The sequence below is a fragment of the Oncorhynchus mykiss genome, chromosome 16 (genome assembly GCF_057628025.1).
Source record: "Oncorhynchus mykiss isolate SJ-2025 chromosome 16, ASM5762802v1, whole genome shotgun sequence".
In the NCBI taxonomy this organism is placed as follows: Eukaryota; Metazoa; Chordata; class Actinopteri; order Salmoniformes; family Salmonidae; genus Oncorhynchus; species Oncorhynchus mykiss.
This window is the reverse complement of record NC_143037.1, coordinates 68,231,806-68,250,884: the sequence shown is the minus strand read 5'-3', so window position 1 is coordinate 68,250,884 and position 19,079 is coordinate 68,231,806. Positions and strand designations below refer to the sequence as shown.

Sequence of the window (19,079 nt, the reverse complement as noted above, 5' to 3'; positions counted from 1 at the left end):
TATATGAAAGGCTAGTGGTTTAATAACATCAGAGTTGTGTTTCAGAGCTCTGTGTGAGTGTCTGTGATGGCCCGGGGTCGATGAGTAGCGTTGATTTGTTAATGGGGGTCTTTGTAGCCCCATTTGACAGTGCATTGGGGAAGTTTCTGATGCAATCATAAAGGGATGTTTTTATGAATGGGGCTTTGACAGACGGCTATGAGCTAACAACAGCAGAGGAAGGAGCTCTCTCCTCATGAAGACTGACCTGGAATGATATACATCATACTGACGGTTGGAGTTTGGTGTCAGACGCCTCGTCTTTCTACACACACACACACACACACACACACACACACACACACGCACGCACACACGAACACACACACGAACACACACACGAACACACACACACACACACACACACACACACACACACACACACATATACACATGCACACGCACACGCACACAGTCATATTTATCACATGTATCCCTCATCTACAGTATCTCCCTGGGACATGGTCTTTCAGCGCGTGGGAGGTTGGTGGTGAGCTGAGGAGGAATCAAATAGGGGGACATTGATAAGAGGAGGACAGGCTGCTCTGATGAAGGGACAGGACAGCCTCTCTGGGTCTTTGGTTTCCTCTGCTCCTCACTGGGCTGTTTATCTGGGTCAAAGCCCCCACCAGGCCTGACCTAGTAGTATACTATCCTGTGTACAGTGCCTTCAGAAAGTATTCACAGCCCTTGACTTTTTCCACATTTTTGTTGTGTTACAGCCTGAATTTAAAATGGATTCAATTGAGATTTTGTGTCACTGGCCTGCACACAATACCCCATAATGTCAAAGTGGAATTGTGTATTTTTTTAAGTATTCAAAATTAATTACAAATGAAGCCCTGAAATGTCTTGAGTCAATAAGTAGTCAACCCCTTTGTCATGGCAAACCTAAATAAGTCCAGGAGTAAAGATTTACTTGACAGGTCACATAATAAGTTGCATGGACTCTGTGTACAATAATACTTATTAACTTGATTTTTGAATGACTACATCATCTCTGTACCCCAAACATAAAATTATCTGTAATGTCCCTCAAACACAGATTCAACCACAAAGGCTAAGGATGTTTTCAAATGCCTCGCAAAGAAGGGCATCTGTTGGTAGATGGATAAAAAAGCAGACATTGAACATCCTTTTGAGCATGCTGAAGTTATTAATTACACTATGGATGGTGTATCAATACACCCAGTCACTACAAAGATAGAGTACAGGCGTCCTTCCTTACAGTTGCCAGAGAGGAAGGAAACTGCTCAGGGATTTTGGTGATTTTAAAACAGTTAGAGTTTAATGGCTGTGGATGGATCAACAACATTGTAGTTACTCCACAATACTAACATAATTGACAGAGTGAAAAGTAGGAAACCTGTACTGAATAGAAAATATTCCAAAACATGCATCCTGTTTGCAACAAGGCACTAAAGTAATACTGCCAAAAATGTGGCAAAACAATTTACTTTTTTTTTCCTGAATACAAAGTGTTAGGTTTGGGGCAAATCCAATACAAGACATTATTGAGTACCACTCTCCATATTTTTACTCATGGTGGTGGCTGCATGATGTTATGGGTATGCTTGTAATTGTTAAAGACTGGGGAGTTTTTCAGGATAAAAAAGAAACGGAATGGAAATAAGCACAGGCAAAATCCTAGAAAACCTGGTTGTCTGCTTTCCACCAGACACTGGGTGATGAATTCACCTTTCAGCAGGACAATAACCTTAAAAAAATCTACACTGGAGTTGCTTACCAAGAAGACAGTGAAATCTACACTGGAGTTGCTTACCAAGAAGACAGTGAAATCTACACTGGAGTTGCTTACCAAGAAGACAGTGAAATCTACACTGGAGTTGCTTACCAAGAAGACAGTGAAATCTACACTGGAGTTGCTTACCAAGAAGACAGTGAAATCTACACTGAAGTTGCTTACCAAGAAGACAGTGAAATCTACACTGGAGTTGCTTACCAAGAAGACAGTGAAATCTACACTGGAGTTGCTTACCAAGAAGACAGTGAAATCTACACTGGAGTTGCTTACCAAGAAGACAGTGAAATCTACACTGGAGTTGCTTACCAAGAAGACAGTGAAATCTACACTGGAGTTGCTTACCAAGAAGACAGTGAAATCTACACTGGAGTTGCATACCAAGAAGACAGTGAAAATCTACACTGGAGTTGCTTACCAAGAAGACAGTTCTAAGTTACAATCTTTACTTAAATATGCTTGAAATTCTATGACCTGAAAATTGTTGTCTGGCAATTATCAATAACCAATTTGACAGAGCTTGAATAATTTCGAAAAGAATAAGGGCAAATTGGGCTCTCGAGTGGCGCAGTGGTCTAAGGCACTGCATCGCAGTGCAAGATGCTTCACTAAAGTAGCTTAGTGATGCTAGGTCAGTGTAAGGTAATGATGACGTGTAGCTTAGTGATGCTAGGTCAGTGTAAGGTAGTGATGGTGTGTAGTTTAGTGCTGCTAGGTCAGTGTAAGGTAGTGATGGTGTGTAGCTTAGTGATGCTAGGTTAGTGTAAGGTAGTGATGGTGTGTAGCTTAGTGATGCTAGGTCAGTGTAAGGTAGTGATGGTGTGTAGCTTAGTGATGCTAGGTCAGTGTAAGGTAGTGATGGTGTGTAGCTTAGTGATGCTAGGTCAGTGTAAGGTAATGATGACGTGTAGCTTAGTGATGCTAGGTCAGTGTAAGGTAGTGATGGTGTGTAGCTTAGTGATGCTAGGTCAGTGTAAGGTAGTGATGGTGTGTAGCTTAGTGATGCTAGGTCAGTGTAAGGTAGTGATGGTGTGTAGCTTAGTGATGCTAGGTCAGTGTAAGGTAGTGATGGTGTGTAGCTTAGTGATGCTAGGTCAGCGTAAGGTAGTGATGGTGTGTAGCTTAGTGATGCTAGGTCAGTGTAAGGTAGTGATGGTGTGTAGCTTAGTGATGCTAGGTCAGTGTAAGGTAGTGATGGTGTGTAGCTTAGTGATGCTAGGTCAGCGTAAGGTAGTGATGGCGTGTAGCTTAGTGGTTGTTTTTTCTCCGTAGGTATCAGGCCGTGTGTCAGTGGGCCTGGGCTCCTCCAGGGCCGGGGGCCCCCCACCACACTTGGACACCCACCCCACCTTCCTCCTCTCCCAGCCGCCCTGGATAGCTGACCACTCAGCAGAAGTACCCCTCTTTTACCTTCTCTCGTTCATATCTCTCCCGTTTCTTTTTCTTTCTTTACTCTTCTCCCCATCTCCATTACACACTCCGCTTTCTGTTTCCCTTTCTTTCCCCTCCACTCTCCGTCTTACCTCGCTCTCTTCTCTCATATCTCCCATTCTACTCTTCTCTCTCTTTTTTCCTGTTTCTCTCTCTCTCTCTATCATTCCGCCTCTCTCCCCCCCTCTCTCTCTCTCTCACCATCTCTCTCTCTCTCCATCTATCTCTCTCTCTCCATCTCTATCCCCGTCTGTGGTTGGCCCAGCTTTCTCTATCCCTCTCTCTCTCTCTCTCTCTCTCTCTCTCTCCATCTATCTCTCTCTCTCCATCTCTATCCCCGTCTGTGGTTGGCCCAGCTTTCTCTATCCCTCTCAGAATTCTAAAGTCATGACATGCTCCCCGCCGAGCACCACAATTAACAAATCTCCCTCAGAAATCAACCTCTCACATTTTTGGCACTGGAGTGAAGATGACAATCTTTGTGCGCATAGCTAGCCCACTCGCAGAAAAAACACAGAGGGGGGACAAAATACGAACTGGTCCATTTGATTTCCTTAGTGGTTATTCTGTGCTGTTCTTTCAGCTCTTTCCCTTCAATTACACAATTTCAAAAACGATCAGTAATCTTGCAGATATTTGTGTGCAATACAACTTCTCAGAACTATTTTTCTCCCCCTATGAGTGTTTTTCCTTGTCTCAGTTTGGGTGTTTAGACTGTTGTTTCCATGGGGCCTGTAGTAGTAGGAGTGTGTCTTGTATAGAGAAACATTTCTAGTCTTCTAGAGGATGAATCATTTTTGGCCCTCTGTGTGTGTTGGAGAGTGTGCGCGTCCACGTTTGCCCTCCACATTGTATATATGTACTCAACAACGTCTCCAAGGTGATTGTGGAGGTTGGAGGATATGTGTCACATCCACAAATTGACAGTGCGAGAAGAATTACCAAACTTTGACCTAAGATATTCTATATTTTCTCTGGAGCAGAAAATACAAACATTTGACCTCTCAACCAAACCTGAGCTTCATGTTGTATCAGCATGATTCTCCATATATCCCCCGTCAGTCCTCTGAAGGTGTGTGTTCTATGTGTTGGTCTGATGTATTCTATGTGTTGGTCTGATGTGTTCTATGTGTTGGTCTGATGTATTCTATGTGTTGGTCTGATGTGTTCTATGTGTTGGTCTGATGTGTTCTATGTGTTGGTCTGATGTGTTCTATGTGTTGGTCTGATGTGTTCTATGTGTTGGTCTGATGTGTTCTATGTGTTGGTCTGATGTGTTCTATGTGTTGGTCTGATGTGTTCTATGTGTTGGTCTGATGTGTTCTATGTGTTGGGCTGATGTGTTCTATGTGTTGGTCTGATGTGTTCTATGTGTTGGTCTGATGTATTCTATGTGTTGGTCTGATGTGTTCTATGTGTTGGTCTGATGTGTTCTATGTGTTGGTCTGATGTGTTCTATGTGTTGGTCTGATGTGTTCTATGTGTTGGTCTGATGTGTTCTATGTGTTGGTCTGATGTGTTCTATGTGTTGGTCTGATGTGTTCTGGGTTTGAGTTGTGTGTAATAGGTCTTTGAGGAGCTTTCGGTTTTGCTCCATTCAGAATTGCTAAGGTATTTTATTATGGTTTAACGTGTGTGTGTTGTGACTGACAGGTAGACCAGCAGAAGCAGGAGCTGAATAAGAAGGAATCAGAGATGCAGGCCCTACAGACCAAACTGGATGCTCTGACCAACCAGAACTCAGACTGCAAACAGCACATAGAGGTGCTCAAAGAATCACTCAGCGCCAAGGAGCAACGCTCTACCACACTGCAGACCGAGGTGAGAGTGTTTAAAATACTGCGCACACACACACGCAGGCTGGCAGGCTAGGGAGAGCCCTGTGCAGATCTTACCTAGTCAGGGCCTTCCATGTAGTCTGTCTGGCCTAGTGCATTGGGTCTGTCTGGGAGAAAGAGCAACAAGCTCACGAGTTGATCAATTTGACTTCAGATTCTGACGTTTATCCACGTTTCTCCAAACGTTCAATTTCGAAGTTGCTCCTAATGTCAAAATGTGGATGTGATTTGGACACCCATAGTTGCGACTGTCACTCCTCCTTCTTCATGTTAAGAAGATCCCCCAGTTAAGGCTTGAAACCCCAACAAACGAAACGAGTGTCTGGTACTGGGCCACAACACCATAGCAAAACCCAAGCCTATTCAATGGTAATAGCGCTCACTGTTGCCCCTAGTGGCGGGGTTTAAAGGTATCTCTGGATGTCCTCGGGACATGGACCAACATCCAATTTCTAAGTAAATCTTGAGCGACTTGGCAGGAGAGAAACTGAGGGAGGCTGAGGGAGACTGGCAGTGTTTTCATCTCTCTGTCTTTGAAGTCTGTGGGTCTAATGATTTTATAAGGTGGGGGGTGAGGAGGGGGAAGGTTAGCATTTTTCTCCAAACTTCTGTGGAGTTGGAAGCGATACTTTAGATGTCTTTGTGCGCGGCAGCGGAGAGCGGCTCACTAACGATGTCCACTCTTCATTACAGGAAGCAATTTGGGACGAAATTAGGGCTAATAGTCTATACATGTGCAAGGAATTTTGGCGTAGGGGTGAGCTGAATACATCATACTTAAACGCCCACAAGAGCTGGAGCTGAAAGACGATGCCCATAGCTCACCCATGATGTTGCACAACGATTTAAGTCAATAAGTCATAATGTTAGTCAAAGTATGAAGTGGGAAATCTGTGTCAATGCATTGTTTTTCCCTATGAGATGACATGCTAATCATTTTCAGTCTACATTTCTTCAGGGCTGGGTTTTATTTTAAACTTACCACCCACCAGCATTGCATTGTTTATTAATCAGAAACACCAGCAAAGAGTTTCTGATGAATACTTTTCTCTTATTTTTTAGTTAGTCTGTATATATAGCGTGGCCAAAACCATTCATCTTGGGGTGACAGGGGGAGCGGTGCTCCAAAATCCAATATCACATAGTAAAATTGTGTGGAATATTGCATTTTAGAACCCTGCTCCCCCCGTGGCCCCAAGATGAATGGTTTTGACCACACTAGAAAACCAAGTATCTGTCCTATTATGAAAAAGCACCCGCAAAAGAAACTTCCACGTTTATTTATTTTGTTGTGCTGTTGTTACATTAGTATTGCTGTTTCATGTCTGTTGTGCTGTTGTTACATTTGTATTGCTGTTTCATGTCTGTTGTGCTGTTGTTACATTAGTATTGCTGTTTCATGTCTGTTGTGCTGTTGTTACATTTGTATTGCTGTTTCATGTCTGATGTGCTGTTGTTACATTAGTATTGCTGTTTCATGTCTGATGTGCTGTTGTTACATTTGTATTGCTGTTTCATGTCTGATGTGCTGTTGTTACATTAGTATTGCTGTTTCATGTCTGATGTGCTGTTGTTACATTAGTATTGCTGTTTCATGTCTGATGTGCTGTTGTTACATTAGTATTGCTGTTTCATGTCTGTTGTGCTGTTGTTACATTAGTATTGCTGTTTCATGTCTGATGTGCTGTTGTTACATTAGTATTGCTGTTTCATGTCTGATGTGCTGTTGTTACATTTGTATTGCTGTTTCATGTCTGATGTGCTGTTGTTACATTAGTATTGCTGTTTCATGTCTGATGTGCTGTTGTTACATTTGTATTGCTGTTTCATGTCTGTTGTGCTGTTGTTACATACCATTTGCAGTGTTCATCATAAGAAAAGTCATTACTTCCCCAAGCTGTGAGAACCATGGCATGAGCATGGGGCTGACTTGGCATTGCTGGAGCGCTGCCGAATAGCTTGCCAACAGCCTACCAAAGTAGCACCGTGTCCATTACAATGTAGAAAACCGCTTCTCTAGTCCATCATGTTCAATAGTTACGCTACCCATATTACCAAAGCTTCATCTGATTCTTTATTTTTCAATGGCGGATTTGTGGCCACAATTTATGTAAGATGGCAAAGTAAAATATACTGGTTTCCCCTATCCATCTGTGGCAAAGTTTTCAGAGTGGGTCAAAGTGGGTCAAAGCCCTCCAGCTCTATCAGAGTGGGTCAAAGCCCTCCAGCTCTACCAGAGTGGATCAAAGCCCTCCAGCTCTATCAGAGTGGATCAAAGCCTTCCAGTTCTATCAGATTGGATCAAAGCCCTCCAGCTCTATCAGAGTGGATCAATGCCCTCCAGCTCTATCAGAGTGGATCAAAGCCCTCCAGCTCTACCAGAGTGGATCAAAGCCCTCCAGCTTTATCAGAGTGGATCAATGCCCTCCAGCTCTATCAGAGTGGGTCAAAGCCATCCAGCTCTATCAGAGTGGATCAATGCCCTCCAGCTCTATCAGAGTGGGTCAAAGCCCTCCAGCTCTATCAGAGTGGATCAAAGCCCTCCAGCTCTACCAGAGTGGATCAAAGCCCTCCAACTCTATCAGAGTAGATTAAAGCCCTCCAGCTCTATCAGAGTGGATCAATGCCCTCCAGCTCTATCAGAGTGGATCAAAGCCCTCCAGCTCGATCAGAGTGGGTCAAAGCCCTCCAGCTCTATCAGAGTGGATCAAAGCCCTCCAGCTCTATCAGAGTGGATCAAAGCCCTCCAGCTCAATCAGAGTGGATCAATGCCCTCCAGCTCTATCAGAGTGGGTCAAAGCCATCCAGCTCTATCAGAGTGGATCAATGCCCTCCAGCTCTATCAGAGTGGGTCAAAGCCCTCCAGCTCTATCAGAGTGGATCAAAGCCCTCCAGCTCTACCAGAGTGGATCAAAGCCCTCCAACTCTATCAGAGTAGATTAAAGCCCTCCAGCTCTATCAGAGTGGATCAATGCCCTCCAGCTCTATCAGAGTGGATCAAAGCCCTCCAGCTTGATCAGAGTGGGTCAAAGCCCTCCAGCTCTATCAGAGTGGATCAAAGCCCTCCAGCTCTATCAGAGTGGGTCAAAGCCCTCTAGCTCTATCAGAGTGGATCAAAGCCCTCCAGCTTTATCAGAGTGGGTCAATGCCCTCCAGCTCTATCAGAGTGGGTCAAAGCCCTCCAGCTTTATCAGAGTGGGTCAATGCCTCACAGCCAGGTTCCATAGAGGCTGACACTCATGATACTGACTCACTCAGGGCAGGAGGGGTAAAGGGAGGGCCACAGACCCACAGACAGGCAGCCACCCTGGTATGGAAAAGAAGAGATGGCTAGAGAGAACAGACAATGCAGTGTTGATTTGAGGGAAGTAGAGAATCAAGGAAGACATAATAGAATGGAATGGAAGAATGGAAGTGCATTTATCAGTCCGTCAAAATTAAGGACCGCTCCTAAATGGGGTTGATTGAATCCATCTTCTGGTTTTCCTCTGTGGGAATGGAAAAACGTGTGTCTGTGTGTGTGTTTAAGCACAGCATTGTGGAGGGTGCAGTGGAAATGTAACCCTGTAATAGGTGTGTTATCTGTCCTGCTGAGGTCAGTGTAGTGCTGAAACAGTGCACCTGCAGATCAGGTAACCAGTCACACGGCCCTCCTGCATATTTAACTAGCATATGAGAGAGTGGCAGGTAGCAGAGCTGTATTGGATAATTCAGAGAGGGGTGTACCACTGTTTGCTGAAAAGTTAGTATCACAGTTTTACTTTGAAAAGGTACAACAATAATGACTCAATGCAGCGTTTTACCACGCTGTCTTTGTAAACCGGCTAAAACTGGAGTTGATCCCGTCCCTGATGCCTGCAGAGCAGTGGCTCTGTTGTGTTCAGCAGTGGGGGCTATGGGTAGGCCCACTCTGAGCCGCGTGCTGCGACCATGTTGATAAATCACAGTGTGAAAATGAGTCCCACCTGTGCAACTGGCCTCCACAAAGGAGCCGGCAGGAGCCGACTTGTCCGCTAGGTCACCGGCACAGCCAGGGGGGGAAACAGGAAAACACCCGCCACTCAAACCATGTCACAACACCGCGTCTCAGTATGTGGCAGGGCTAAACCATGTCACAACACACAACCCCAAACCATGTCACACACACAACCCCAAACCATGTCACACACACAACCCTAAACCATGTCACACACACAACCCTAAACCATGTCACACACACAACCCTAAACCATGTCACACACACAACCCCAAACCATGTCACACACACAACCCTAAACCATGTCACAACACACAACCCCAAACCATGTCACACACACCAGGTCTCAGTATGTGGCAGGGCTAAACCATGTCACACACACAACACACAACCCCAAACCAAATACACACGTCAGTTTTATGGTGCCCTTTTAAAACCCAATGAGAGTTGGATTTCCACCTTTCATAGTTGTCTCTAAAATCATCAGCTGTGAGGTGCTTTTGTTTGACATTGTTCGTTATCCAGGTTTGTGTGTGTGCACATGCGTGTGCGTGTGTGTATGCGTGTGTGTGCATGGTAGTAACCCCAGTAGGGGTGTGTCTGTGTTGTTGTTTCCTGATCTCTGTGTGATGAATGGCCTGCATGGGTAGTGAGTCGTGAAAAGAGATGTGGTCTGAACCATGCTAACACAGAAACATGTAGAAACTCTATGCTGGTCTCTCTCTCACTTTCTTTTTGTCTCTGTCTCTCTCTCTCTGTCTCTCTCTGTCTCTCTCACTTTCTTTTTGTCTCTGTCTCTCTCTCTCTGTCTCTCTCGCTTTCTCTCTCTGTCTCTCTCTCACTTTCTTTTAGTCTCTGTCTCTCTCTCTCTGTCTCTCTCGCTTTCTCTCTGTCTCTCTCGCTTTCTCTCTCTGTCTTTCTCTCACTTTCTTTTAGTCTCTGTCACTCTCTCTGTCTCTCTTGCTTTCTCTCTCTGTCTCTCTCGCTTTTTCTCTCTGTCTCTCTCTCACTTTCTTTTAGTCTCTGTCTCTCTCTCTGTCTCTCTCGCTTTCTCTCTCTGTCTCTCCCACTTTCTTTCTCTGTCTCTCTCGCTTTCTCTCTCTGTCTCTCTCTCTCTTTCTTTTTGTCTCTGTCTCTCTCTCTCTTTCTTTTAGTCTCTGTCTCTCTCTCTCTCTTTCTTTTTGTCTCTGTCTCTCTCTCTGTCTCTCTCGCTTTCTCTCTCTGTCTCTCTCTCTCTCTTTCTTTTTGTCTCTGTCTCTCTCTCACTTTCTTTTTGTCTCTGTCTCTCTCTCTCTTTCTTTCTCTCTCTGTCTCTCTCTTGCTTTCTCTCTCTGTCTCTCTCTCTTTCTTTTTGTCTCTGTCTCTCTCTCTCTCTTTCTTTTTGTCTCTGTCTCTCTCTCTGTCTCTCTCTCTTTCTTTTTGTCTCTGTCTCTCTCTCTTTCTTTTTGTCTCTGTCTCTCTCTCTTTCTTTTTGTCTCTGTCTCTCTCTCTTTCTTTTTGTCTCTGTCTCTCTCTCTGTCTCTCTCTCACTTTCTTTTAGTCTCTGTCTCTCTCTCTGTCTCTCTCTCTCTTTCTTTTTGTCTCTGTCTCTCTCTCACTTTCTTTTTGTCTCTGTCTCTCTCTTGCTTTCTTTTTGTCTCTGTCTCTCTCTCACTTTCTTTTTGTCTCTGTCTCTCTCTCTGTCTCTCTCTCTTTCTTTTTGTCTCTGTCTCTCTCTCTTTCTTTTTGTCTCTGTCTCTCTCTCACTTTCTTTTTGTCTCTGTCTCTCTCTCTGTCTCTCTCTCTTTCTTTTTGTCTCTGTCTCTCTCTCACTTTCTTTTTGTCTCTGTCTCTCTCTCTGTCTCTCTCTCACTTTCTTTTAGTCTCTGTCTCTCTCTCTGTCTCTCTCACTTTCTTTTTGTCTCTGTCTCTCTCTCGCTTTCTTTTTGTCTCTGTCTCTCTCTCACTTTCTTTTAGTCTCTGTCTCTCTCTCTGTCTCTCTCTCTTTCTTCTTGTCTCTGTCTCTCTCTCGCTTTCTTTTTGTCTCTGTCTCTCTCTCACTTTCTTTTAGTCTCTGTCTCTCTCTCTGTCTCTCTCTCACTTTCTTTTTGTCTCTGTCTCTCTCTCTGTCTCTCTCTCACTTTCTTTTAGTCTCTGTCTCTCTCTCTGTCTCTCTCTCGCTTTCTTTTTGTCTCTGTCTCTCTCTCACTTTCTTTTTGTCTCTGTCTCTCTCTCTGTCTCTCTCTCTTTCTTCTTGTCTCTGTCTCTCTCTCTCTTTCTTTTTGTCTCTGTCTCCCTCTCTCTTTCTTTTTGTCTCTGTCTCTCTCTCTTTCTTTTTGTCTCTGTCTCTCTCTCTTTCTTTTTGTCTCTGTCTCTCTCGCTTTCTCTCTCTGTCTCTCTCTCACTTTCTTTTAGTCTCTGTCTCTCTCTCTGTCTCTCTCGCTTTCTTTTTTGTCTCTGTCTCTCTCTCACTTTCTTTTTGTCTCTGTCTCTCTCTCACTTTCTTTTTGTCTCTGTCTCTCTCTCTGTCTCTCTCTCACTTTCTTTTAGTCTGTCTCTCTCGCTTTCTTTTTTTTGTCTGTCTCTCTCTCTTTATTTTTGTCTCTGTCTCTCTCTCTGTCTCTCTCTCGATTTCTTTTAGTCTCTGTCTCTCTCTCTGTCTCTCTCTTGCTTTCTTTTAGTCTGTCTCTCTCTCTGTCTCTCTCGCTTTCTTTTTTGTCTCTGTCTCTCTCTCACTTTCTTTTAGTCTCTGTCTCTCTCTCTGTCTCTCTCGCTTTCTTTTTGTCTCTGTCTCTCTCTCTGTCTCTCTCGCTTTCTTTTTTGTCTTTCTCTGTTTCTCTCGCTTTCTTTGTCTGTCTGTCTCTCTCTCAATTCAATTCAAGGGCTTTATTGGCATGGGAAACATGTGTTAACATTGCCAAAGCAAGTGAGGTAGACAACATACAAAGTGAATATATAAAGTGAAAAACAACAAAAATGAACAGTAAACATTACACATACAGAGGTTTCAAAACAGTAAAGACATTACAAATGTCATATTATATATATATACAGTGTTTTAACAATGTACAAATGGTTAAAGGACACAAGATAAAATAAATAAGCATAAATATGGGTTGTATTTACAATGGTGTGTGTTCTTCACTGGTTGCCCTTTTCTCGTGGCAACAGGTCACAAATCTTGCTGCTGTGATGGCACACTGTGGAATTTCACCCAGTAGATATGTCTCTCTCTCTCTCTCTTTCTCTGTCTCTCTCTTTCTCTGTCTCTCTCTTTCTTTTTGTCTCTGTCTCTCTCTCGCTTTCTTTTTGTCTGTCTGTCCGTCTGTCTGTCTGTCTGTCTGTCTGTCTGTCTGTCTGTCTGTCTGTCTGTCTGTCTGTCTGTCTGTCTGTCTGTCTGTCTCTCTCTCTCTCTCTCTCTCTCTCTCTTTTTGTCTCTGTCTATGGCTCTCTGTTGTTCTCTCTTTCTTTTTGTCTCTGTCTGTCTCTCTCTGTCTCTCATCTGAGGATGTTGAGGCAGGTGAGATCATTCATGTGGTAGGAACCAGGAAGTAAATTGTTGCTAGGGCTGTAAAAGTGAGGATTAACCCAATGCCAGGAATACATCAAATATATCCTAACCCCTGACCAATAGAATTGGTTTGAACTGGTCTGATCTGGACTGGAACTGGGGTTTCGTGATTTGTTACGATGTTGTTGACCATTTTAAACGGATTTGACCTAGTTTGAACCGCCTGGAACAGGTTTGGAACTCATTTGACCTAGTTTGAACCACCTGGAATGGGTTCGGAACTCATTTGACCTAGTTTGAACCACCTGGAACGGGTTCGGAACTCATTTGACCTAGTTTGAACCACCTGGAATGGGTTTGGAACTCATTTGACCTAGTTTGAACCACCTGGAATGGGTTTGGAACTCATTTGACCTAGTTTGAACCACCTGGAACGGGTTTGGAACTCATTTGACCTAGTTTGAACCACCTGGAACGGGTTTGGAACTCATTTGACCTAGTTCGACCGCTGTGACCGTTCTCCGGCCGTCCTCTGTTCCTGTGTTCCGTCAATGTGGTTTGGGACATGGTGTTAGCTGTGGAGTGTAAGGGCCCCCAGAACAAACATGGTGCGGTCCAAAGTAAAGCCCCCGCGTACAGGATAGGCCATGTGGAAAAACCATAAAGAGGAGTTATAGGGGTCAGAGTGGGGATGAGATATTTAATGGTTTACACAGAGGGAGACGTAAACATGTGTGAGGCTGAACACACATCACAAATGGTAGAATACACACACACACACACACTGTATGCTCCAAAACACATACTGCACGCTCAAACACACAACATACTACATCATTAACTTTGCAGTCCTCCCAGATCTCTCTCTCTTTCTCACACACACACACACACACACACACACACACACACACACACACACACACACACACACACACACACACAGCCCACCCATGATACATTTCCAATAGTGCCTAATGTCCATGTAACAGGTGTGTGTTGTTGGCTTTAAACTGTAGGTGGTCAGGAGGTCGGTAAGCACACATGCACGTATGCATGAACACACGCACACAAACCTCTCGTGCGGTTTCACTGCTGAGGGAAAGATCTTGCAGGGGAAATCATATGCTACTGTGGATGACTGTTTATGGACAGCTAGTCAGGTTGATCAAAGCTTTACTTTCTTTTGTATACTGAGCAACAATAGAAATTGTTGGATGTTGCGTTTATAAGATTTTGCTGAGTTACAGTTCATACAAGGAAATTCATTAGGCCCTTAATCTATGGATTTAACATGACTGGCCATGGTTGGCCAGCCAATCAGAATTCATTTTTCCCCACAAAAGGGCTTTGTTACTGACAGAAATACTCCTTCGCACACAGCTCTGGTGGACATTCCTGCAGTCGGCATGCCAATTGCACTCTCCCTCAAAACTTGAGACATCTGTGGTATTGTGTTGTGTGACAAAACTGCACATTTTAGAGTGGCCTTTTATTGTCCCCAGCACAAGGTGCACATGTGTAATGATCATGCTGTTTAATCAGCTTCTTGAAATGCCACACCTGTCAGGTGGATGGATTATCATGGCAGGGATGTAAACACATTTGTCCACAACATGTGAGAGAAATAATATTTTGTTGCAAATGGAACATTTCCGGGATCTAATTTCAGATCATGAAACATAGGACTTTACATGTAGCGTTCATATTTTTATTCAGTGTAGAACTTTCAGACAAAATGTAATTCTGTTTATCTGTAAAGTTGTGTGAGATCTTTGACTTCTATCTCGTACCTAATGTAGCTCAGGAAGCTCATCATTGGAAAGGGTCCCAATGGTTTAGTCAAAATAAATGCCTCATTATATGGCACTACTGATTCAGAATATTAACGGTGAATTTTACAAGTCTTGGCTGTGGATTTTTCTCGCTCTCTCTCCATTTGACATTTTTGTCATTTAGCAGACACTTGTATCCAGAGCGACGTACAGTTAGTGCATTCATCTTAAGATCCTGTATCTACAGTAGGTGAGACAACAACATATCACAGCAGTAGTGCATTTGTCCACAAATAAAGAAGTTATCAGCAAAGTCAGTGCTAGTTAGAATAGTAGGAAAAGACAAGTGGAGGGGTGGTGGGTTGCCGTGTGATTTATTTCAGAAAGGCACTCCGCTCTCCTGACATTTGGGGGAAGCTTGTTCAACCATTGGGGTGCCAGGACAGAGAAGGGCTTTGACCAGGCTGAGTGGAAGCTGCCTTCCCATACACACACACACACACACACACACACACACACACACACACACACACACACACACACACACACAGTAATGAGTATCATGTCATGTCAGCTGTCCGTCAGCACTCAATTACCCAGCAGCCTCTGCAGGGCTGACAGTCGTGTGTTTGGAGAGACAATGGCTGCCATTCTGTGGAGTTTGACCTCTTCTCTCCTTAGGGGCACTGTGATTACCTCAGGCCACTTAACCTCTAGAATACACACACACACACGACAGTAACAGATATACTGTAGCACCCTCACCATCAACCCTACCCATGTCAGAATCACGAACTGTGATTACGTGCAATATGAACTTAAGTCAATATGGAGCTGAGGTCAGTGTAAGCCTTAGAAGCCTGTCCTGATTCCTCTCTCCCCACACCATCACTTCTTTGTCAAACCCAGTCAGTATAGAAGTCACAGCAGCTACCCACCACCACCCTGTCTGCACAGACCCCAGAGTGAGAAACCCCTTCCCTTTCTATTTGTCTTTGGCCAAGGGCCTCTCTCTCTCGCTCTCTCTCTCTCTCTCTCTCTCTCTCTCTCTCTCTCTCTCTCTCTCTTTCTCTCTCTCTCTCTGTCTCTCTCTCTCTGTCTCTCTCTCACTCTCTCTCTCAGAAGTCCAGCGTCCATCCCTTACTCCGCTGCTGACATGTGGCAGCAATTTCAGCCCCATTTCTCTAACACAACACACACATATGCACGCACACACACAAGCAAGGGCATTCAAGCACACACACTCTCTTGCTCACCTAGCCACACATGCTCACTCTAACACGTAGGCCTACATTCACATAAACACCCTATTCTGTCTGTCTCCCTCTTGTTGTGGGTCTAAGATGTCCAGGTCATATTCTGTCTGTCTCCCTCTTGTTGTGGGTCTAAGATGTCCAGGGTCAAATTCTGTCTGTCTCCCTCTTGTTGTGGGTCTAAGATGTCCAGGGTCAAATTCTGTCTGTCTCCCTCTTGTTGTGGGTCTAAGATGTCCAGGTCATATTCTGTCTGTCTCCCTCTTGTTGTGGGTCTAATATGTCCAGGGTCAAATTCTGTCTGTCTCCCTCTTGTTGTGGGTCTAAGATGTCCAGGTCATATTCTGTCTGTCTCCCTCTTGTTGTAGGTCTAAGATGTCCAGGGTCAAATTCTGTCTGTCTCCCTCTTGTTGTGGGTCTAAGATGTCCAGGTCATATTCTGTCTGTCTCCCTCTTGTTGTGGGTCTAAGATGTCCAGGGTCACATTCTGTCTGTCTCCCTCTTGTTGTGGGTCTAAGATGTCCAGGTCATATTCTGTCTGTCTCCCTCTTGTTGTGGGTCTAAGATGTCCAGGGTCAAATTCTGTCTGTCTCCCTCTTGTTGTGGGTCTAAGATGTCCAGGGTCAAATTCTGTCTGTCTCCCTCTTGTTGTGGGTCTAAGATATCCAGGGTCAAATTCTGTCTGTCTCCCTCTTGTTGTGGGTCTAAGATGTCCAAGTCATATTCTGTCTGTCTCCCTCTTGTTGTGGGTCTAAGATGTCCAGGGTCAAATTTTGTCTGTCTCCCTCTTGTTGTGGGTCAAAGATGTCCAGGGTCAAATTCTGTCTGTCTCCCTCTTGTTGTGGGTCTAAGATGTCCAGGGTCAAATTCTGTCTGTCTCCCTCTTGTTGTGGGTCTAAGATGTCCAGGGTCACATTCTGTCTGTCTCCCTCTTGTTGTGGGTCTAAGATGTCCAGGTCATATTCTGTCTGTCTCCCTCTTGTTGTGGGTCTAAGATGTCCAGGTCATATTCTGTCTGTCTCCCTCTTGTTGTGGGTCTAAGATGTCCAGGTCATATTCTGTCTGTCTCCCTCTTGTTGTGGGTCTAAGATGTCCAGGTCATATTCTGTCTGTCTCCCTCTCGTTGTGGGTCTAAGATGTCCAGGTCATATTCTGTCTGTCTCCCTCTCGTTGTGGGTCTAAGATGTCCAGGTCATATTCTGTCTGTCTCCCTCTCGTTGTGGGTCTAAGATGTCCAGGTCATATTCTGTCTGTCTCCCTCTCGTTGTGGGTCTAAGATGTCCAGGTCATATTCTGTCTGTCTCCCTCTCGTTGTGGGTCTAAGATGTCCAGGGTCAAATTCTGTCTGTCTCCCTCTTGTTGTGGGTCTAAGATGTCCAGGTCATATTCTGTCTGTCTCCCTCTCGTTGTGGGTCTAAGATGTCCAGGGTCAAATTCTGTCTGTCTCCCTCTTGTTGTGGGTCTAAGATGTCCAGGTCATATTCTGTCTGTCTCCCTCTTGTTGTGGGTCTTTACATGTACACCGCCTTCAGAAAGTATTCAGACCCCTTGACTTATTCCACGTTTTGTTAAGTTACAGCCTTATTCTAACATTTTGTTAAGTTACAGCCTTATTCCACGTTTTGTTAAGTTACAGCCTTATTCTAACATTTTGTTAAGTTACAGCCTAATTCCACATTTTGTTAAGTTACAGCCTTAATCCACATTTTGTTAAGTTACAGCCTTATTCCACATTTTGTTAAGTTACAGCCTTATTCTAACATTTTATTAAGTTACAGCCTTATTCTAACATTTTGTTAAGTTACAGCCTTATTCTAACATTTTGTTAAGTTACAGCCTTATTCCACATTTTGTTAAGTTACAGCCTTATTCTAACATTTTGTTAAGTTACAGCCTTATTCCACATTTTGTTAAGTTACAGCCTTATTCCACATTTTGTTAAGTTACAGCCTTATTCCACATGTTTTTAAGTTACAGCCTTATTCTAACATTTTGTTAAGTTACAGCCTTATTCCACATTTTGTTAAGTTACAGCCTTATTCCACATTTTGTTAAGTTACAGCCTTATTCCACATTTTCTTAAATTACAGCCTTATTCCACATTTTGTTAAGTTACAGCCTTATTCCACATTTTGTTAAGTTACAGCCTTATTCCACATGTTTTTAAGTTACAGCCTTATTCTAACATTTTGTTAAGTTACAGCCTTATTCCACATTTTGTTAAGTTACAGCCTTATTCCACATTTTGTTAAGTTACAGCCTTATTCCGCATTTTGTTAAGTTACAGCCTTATTCCACATTTTGTTAAGTTACAGCCTTATTCCACATTTTGTTTACGTTATAGCCTTATTCCACATTTTGTTAAGTTACAGCCTTATTCTAACATTTTGTTAAGTTACAGCCTTATTCCACATTTTGTTTACGTTTATAGCCTTATTCTAACATTTTGTTAAGTTACAGCCTTATTCTAACATTTTGTTAAGTTACAGCCTTATTCCACATTTTGTTAAGTTACAGCCTTATTCTACATTTTGTTAAGTTACAGCCTTATTCCAAATTGTGTTAAATTACAGCCTTATTCCACATTTTGTTAAGTTACAGCCTTATTCCACATTTTGTTAAGTTACAGCCTTATTCCACATTTTGTTTACGTTATAGCCTTATTCTAACATTTTGTTAAGTTACAGCCTTATTCTAACATTTTGTTAAGTTACAGCCTTATTCCACATTTTGTTAAGTTACAGCCTTATTCCACATTTTGTTAAGTTACAGCCTTATTCCACATTTTGTTAAGTTACAGCCTTATTCCACATTTTGTTAAGTTACAGCCTTATTCCACATTTTGTTAAGTTACAGCCTTATTCCACATTTTGTTAAGTTACAGCCTTATTCCACATGTTTTTAAGTTACAGCCTTATTCTAACATTTTGTTAAGTTACAGCCTTATTCCACATTTTGTTAAGTTACAGCCTTATTCCACATTTTGTTAAGTTACAGCCTTATTCCGCATTTTGTTAAGTTACAGCCTTATTCCACATTTTGTTAAGTTGCAGCCTTATTCTAACATTTTGTTAAGTTACAGCCTTATTCCACATTTTCTTAAATTACAGCCTTATTCCACATTTTGTTAAGTTACAGCCGTATTCCACATTTTGTTAAGTTACAGCCTTATTCCACATTTTGTTAAGTTACAGCCTTATTCCACATTTTGTTAAGTTACAGCCTTATTCCACATTTTGTTAAGTTACAGCCTTATTCTAACATTTTGTTAAGTTACAGCCTTATTCTAACATTTTGTTAAGTTACAGCCTTATTCCACATTTTGTTTACGTTATAGCCTTATTCTAACATTTTGTTAAGTTACAGCCTTATTCTAACATTTTGTTAAGTTACAACCTTATTCCACATTTTGTTAAGTTACAGCCTTATTCTAACATTTTGTTAAGTTACATTCTTATTCCACATTTTGTTTACGTTATAGCCTTATTCTAACATTTTGTTAAGTTACAGCCTTATTC

The 19,079-nt window shown here is 43.0% G+C and overlaps 1 protein-coding gene across 1 annotated transcript in view; it reads left to right on the top strand.

Moving 5' to 3' along the window:
• Window positions 1-19,079, top strand: part of LOC110518541 (ERC protein 2) — a 492,964-nt gene that overhangs the window by 105,746 nt on the left and 368,139 nt on the right. The window contains exon 6 of the mRNA XM_036947561.2: window positions 4,886-5,053. Within this exon, the coding sequence (XP_036803456.2) occupies window positions 4,886-5,053 (168 nt within the window). The remainder of the gene's footprint in view (window positions 1-4,885; window positions 5,054-19,079) is intronic.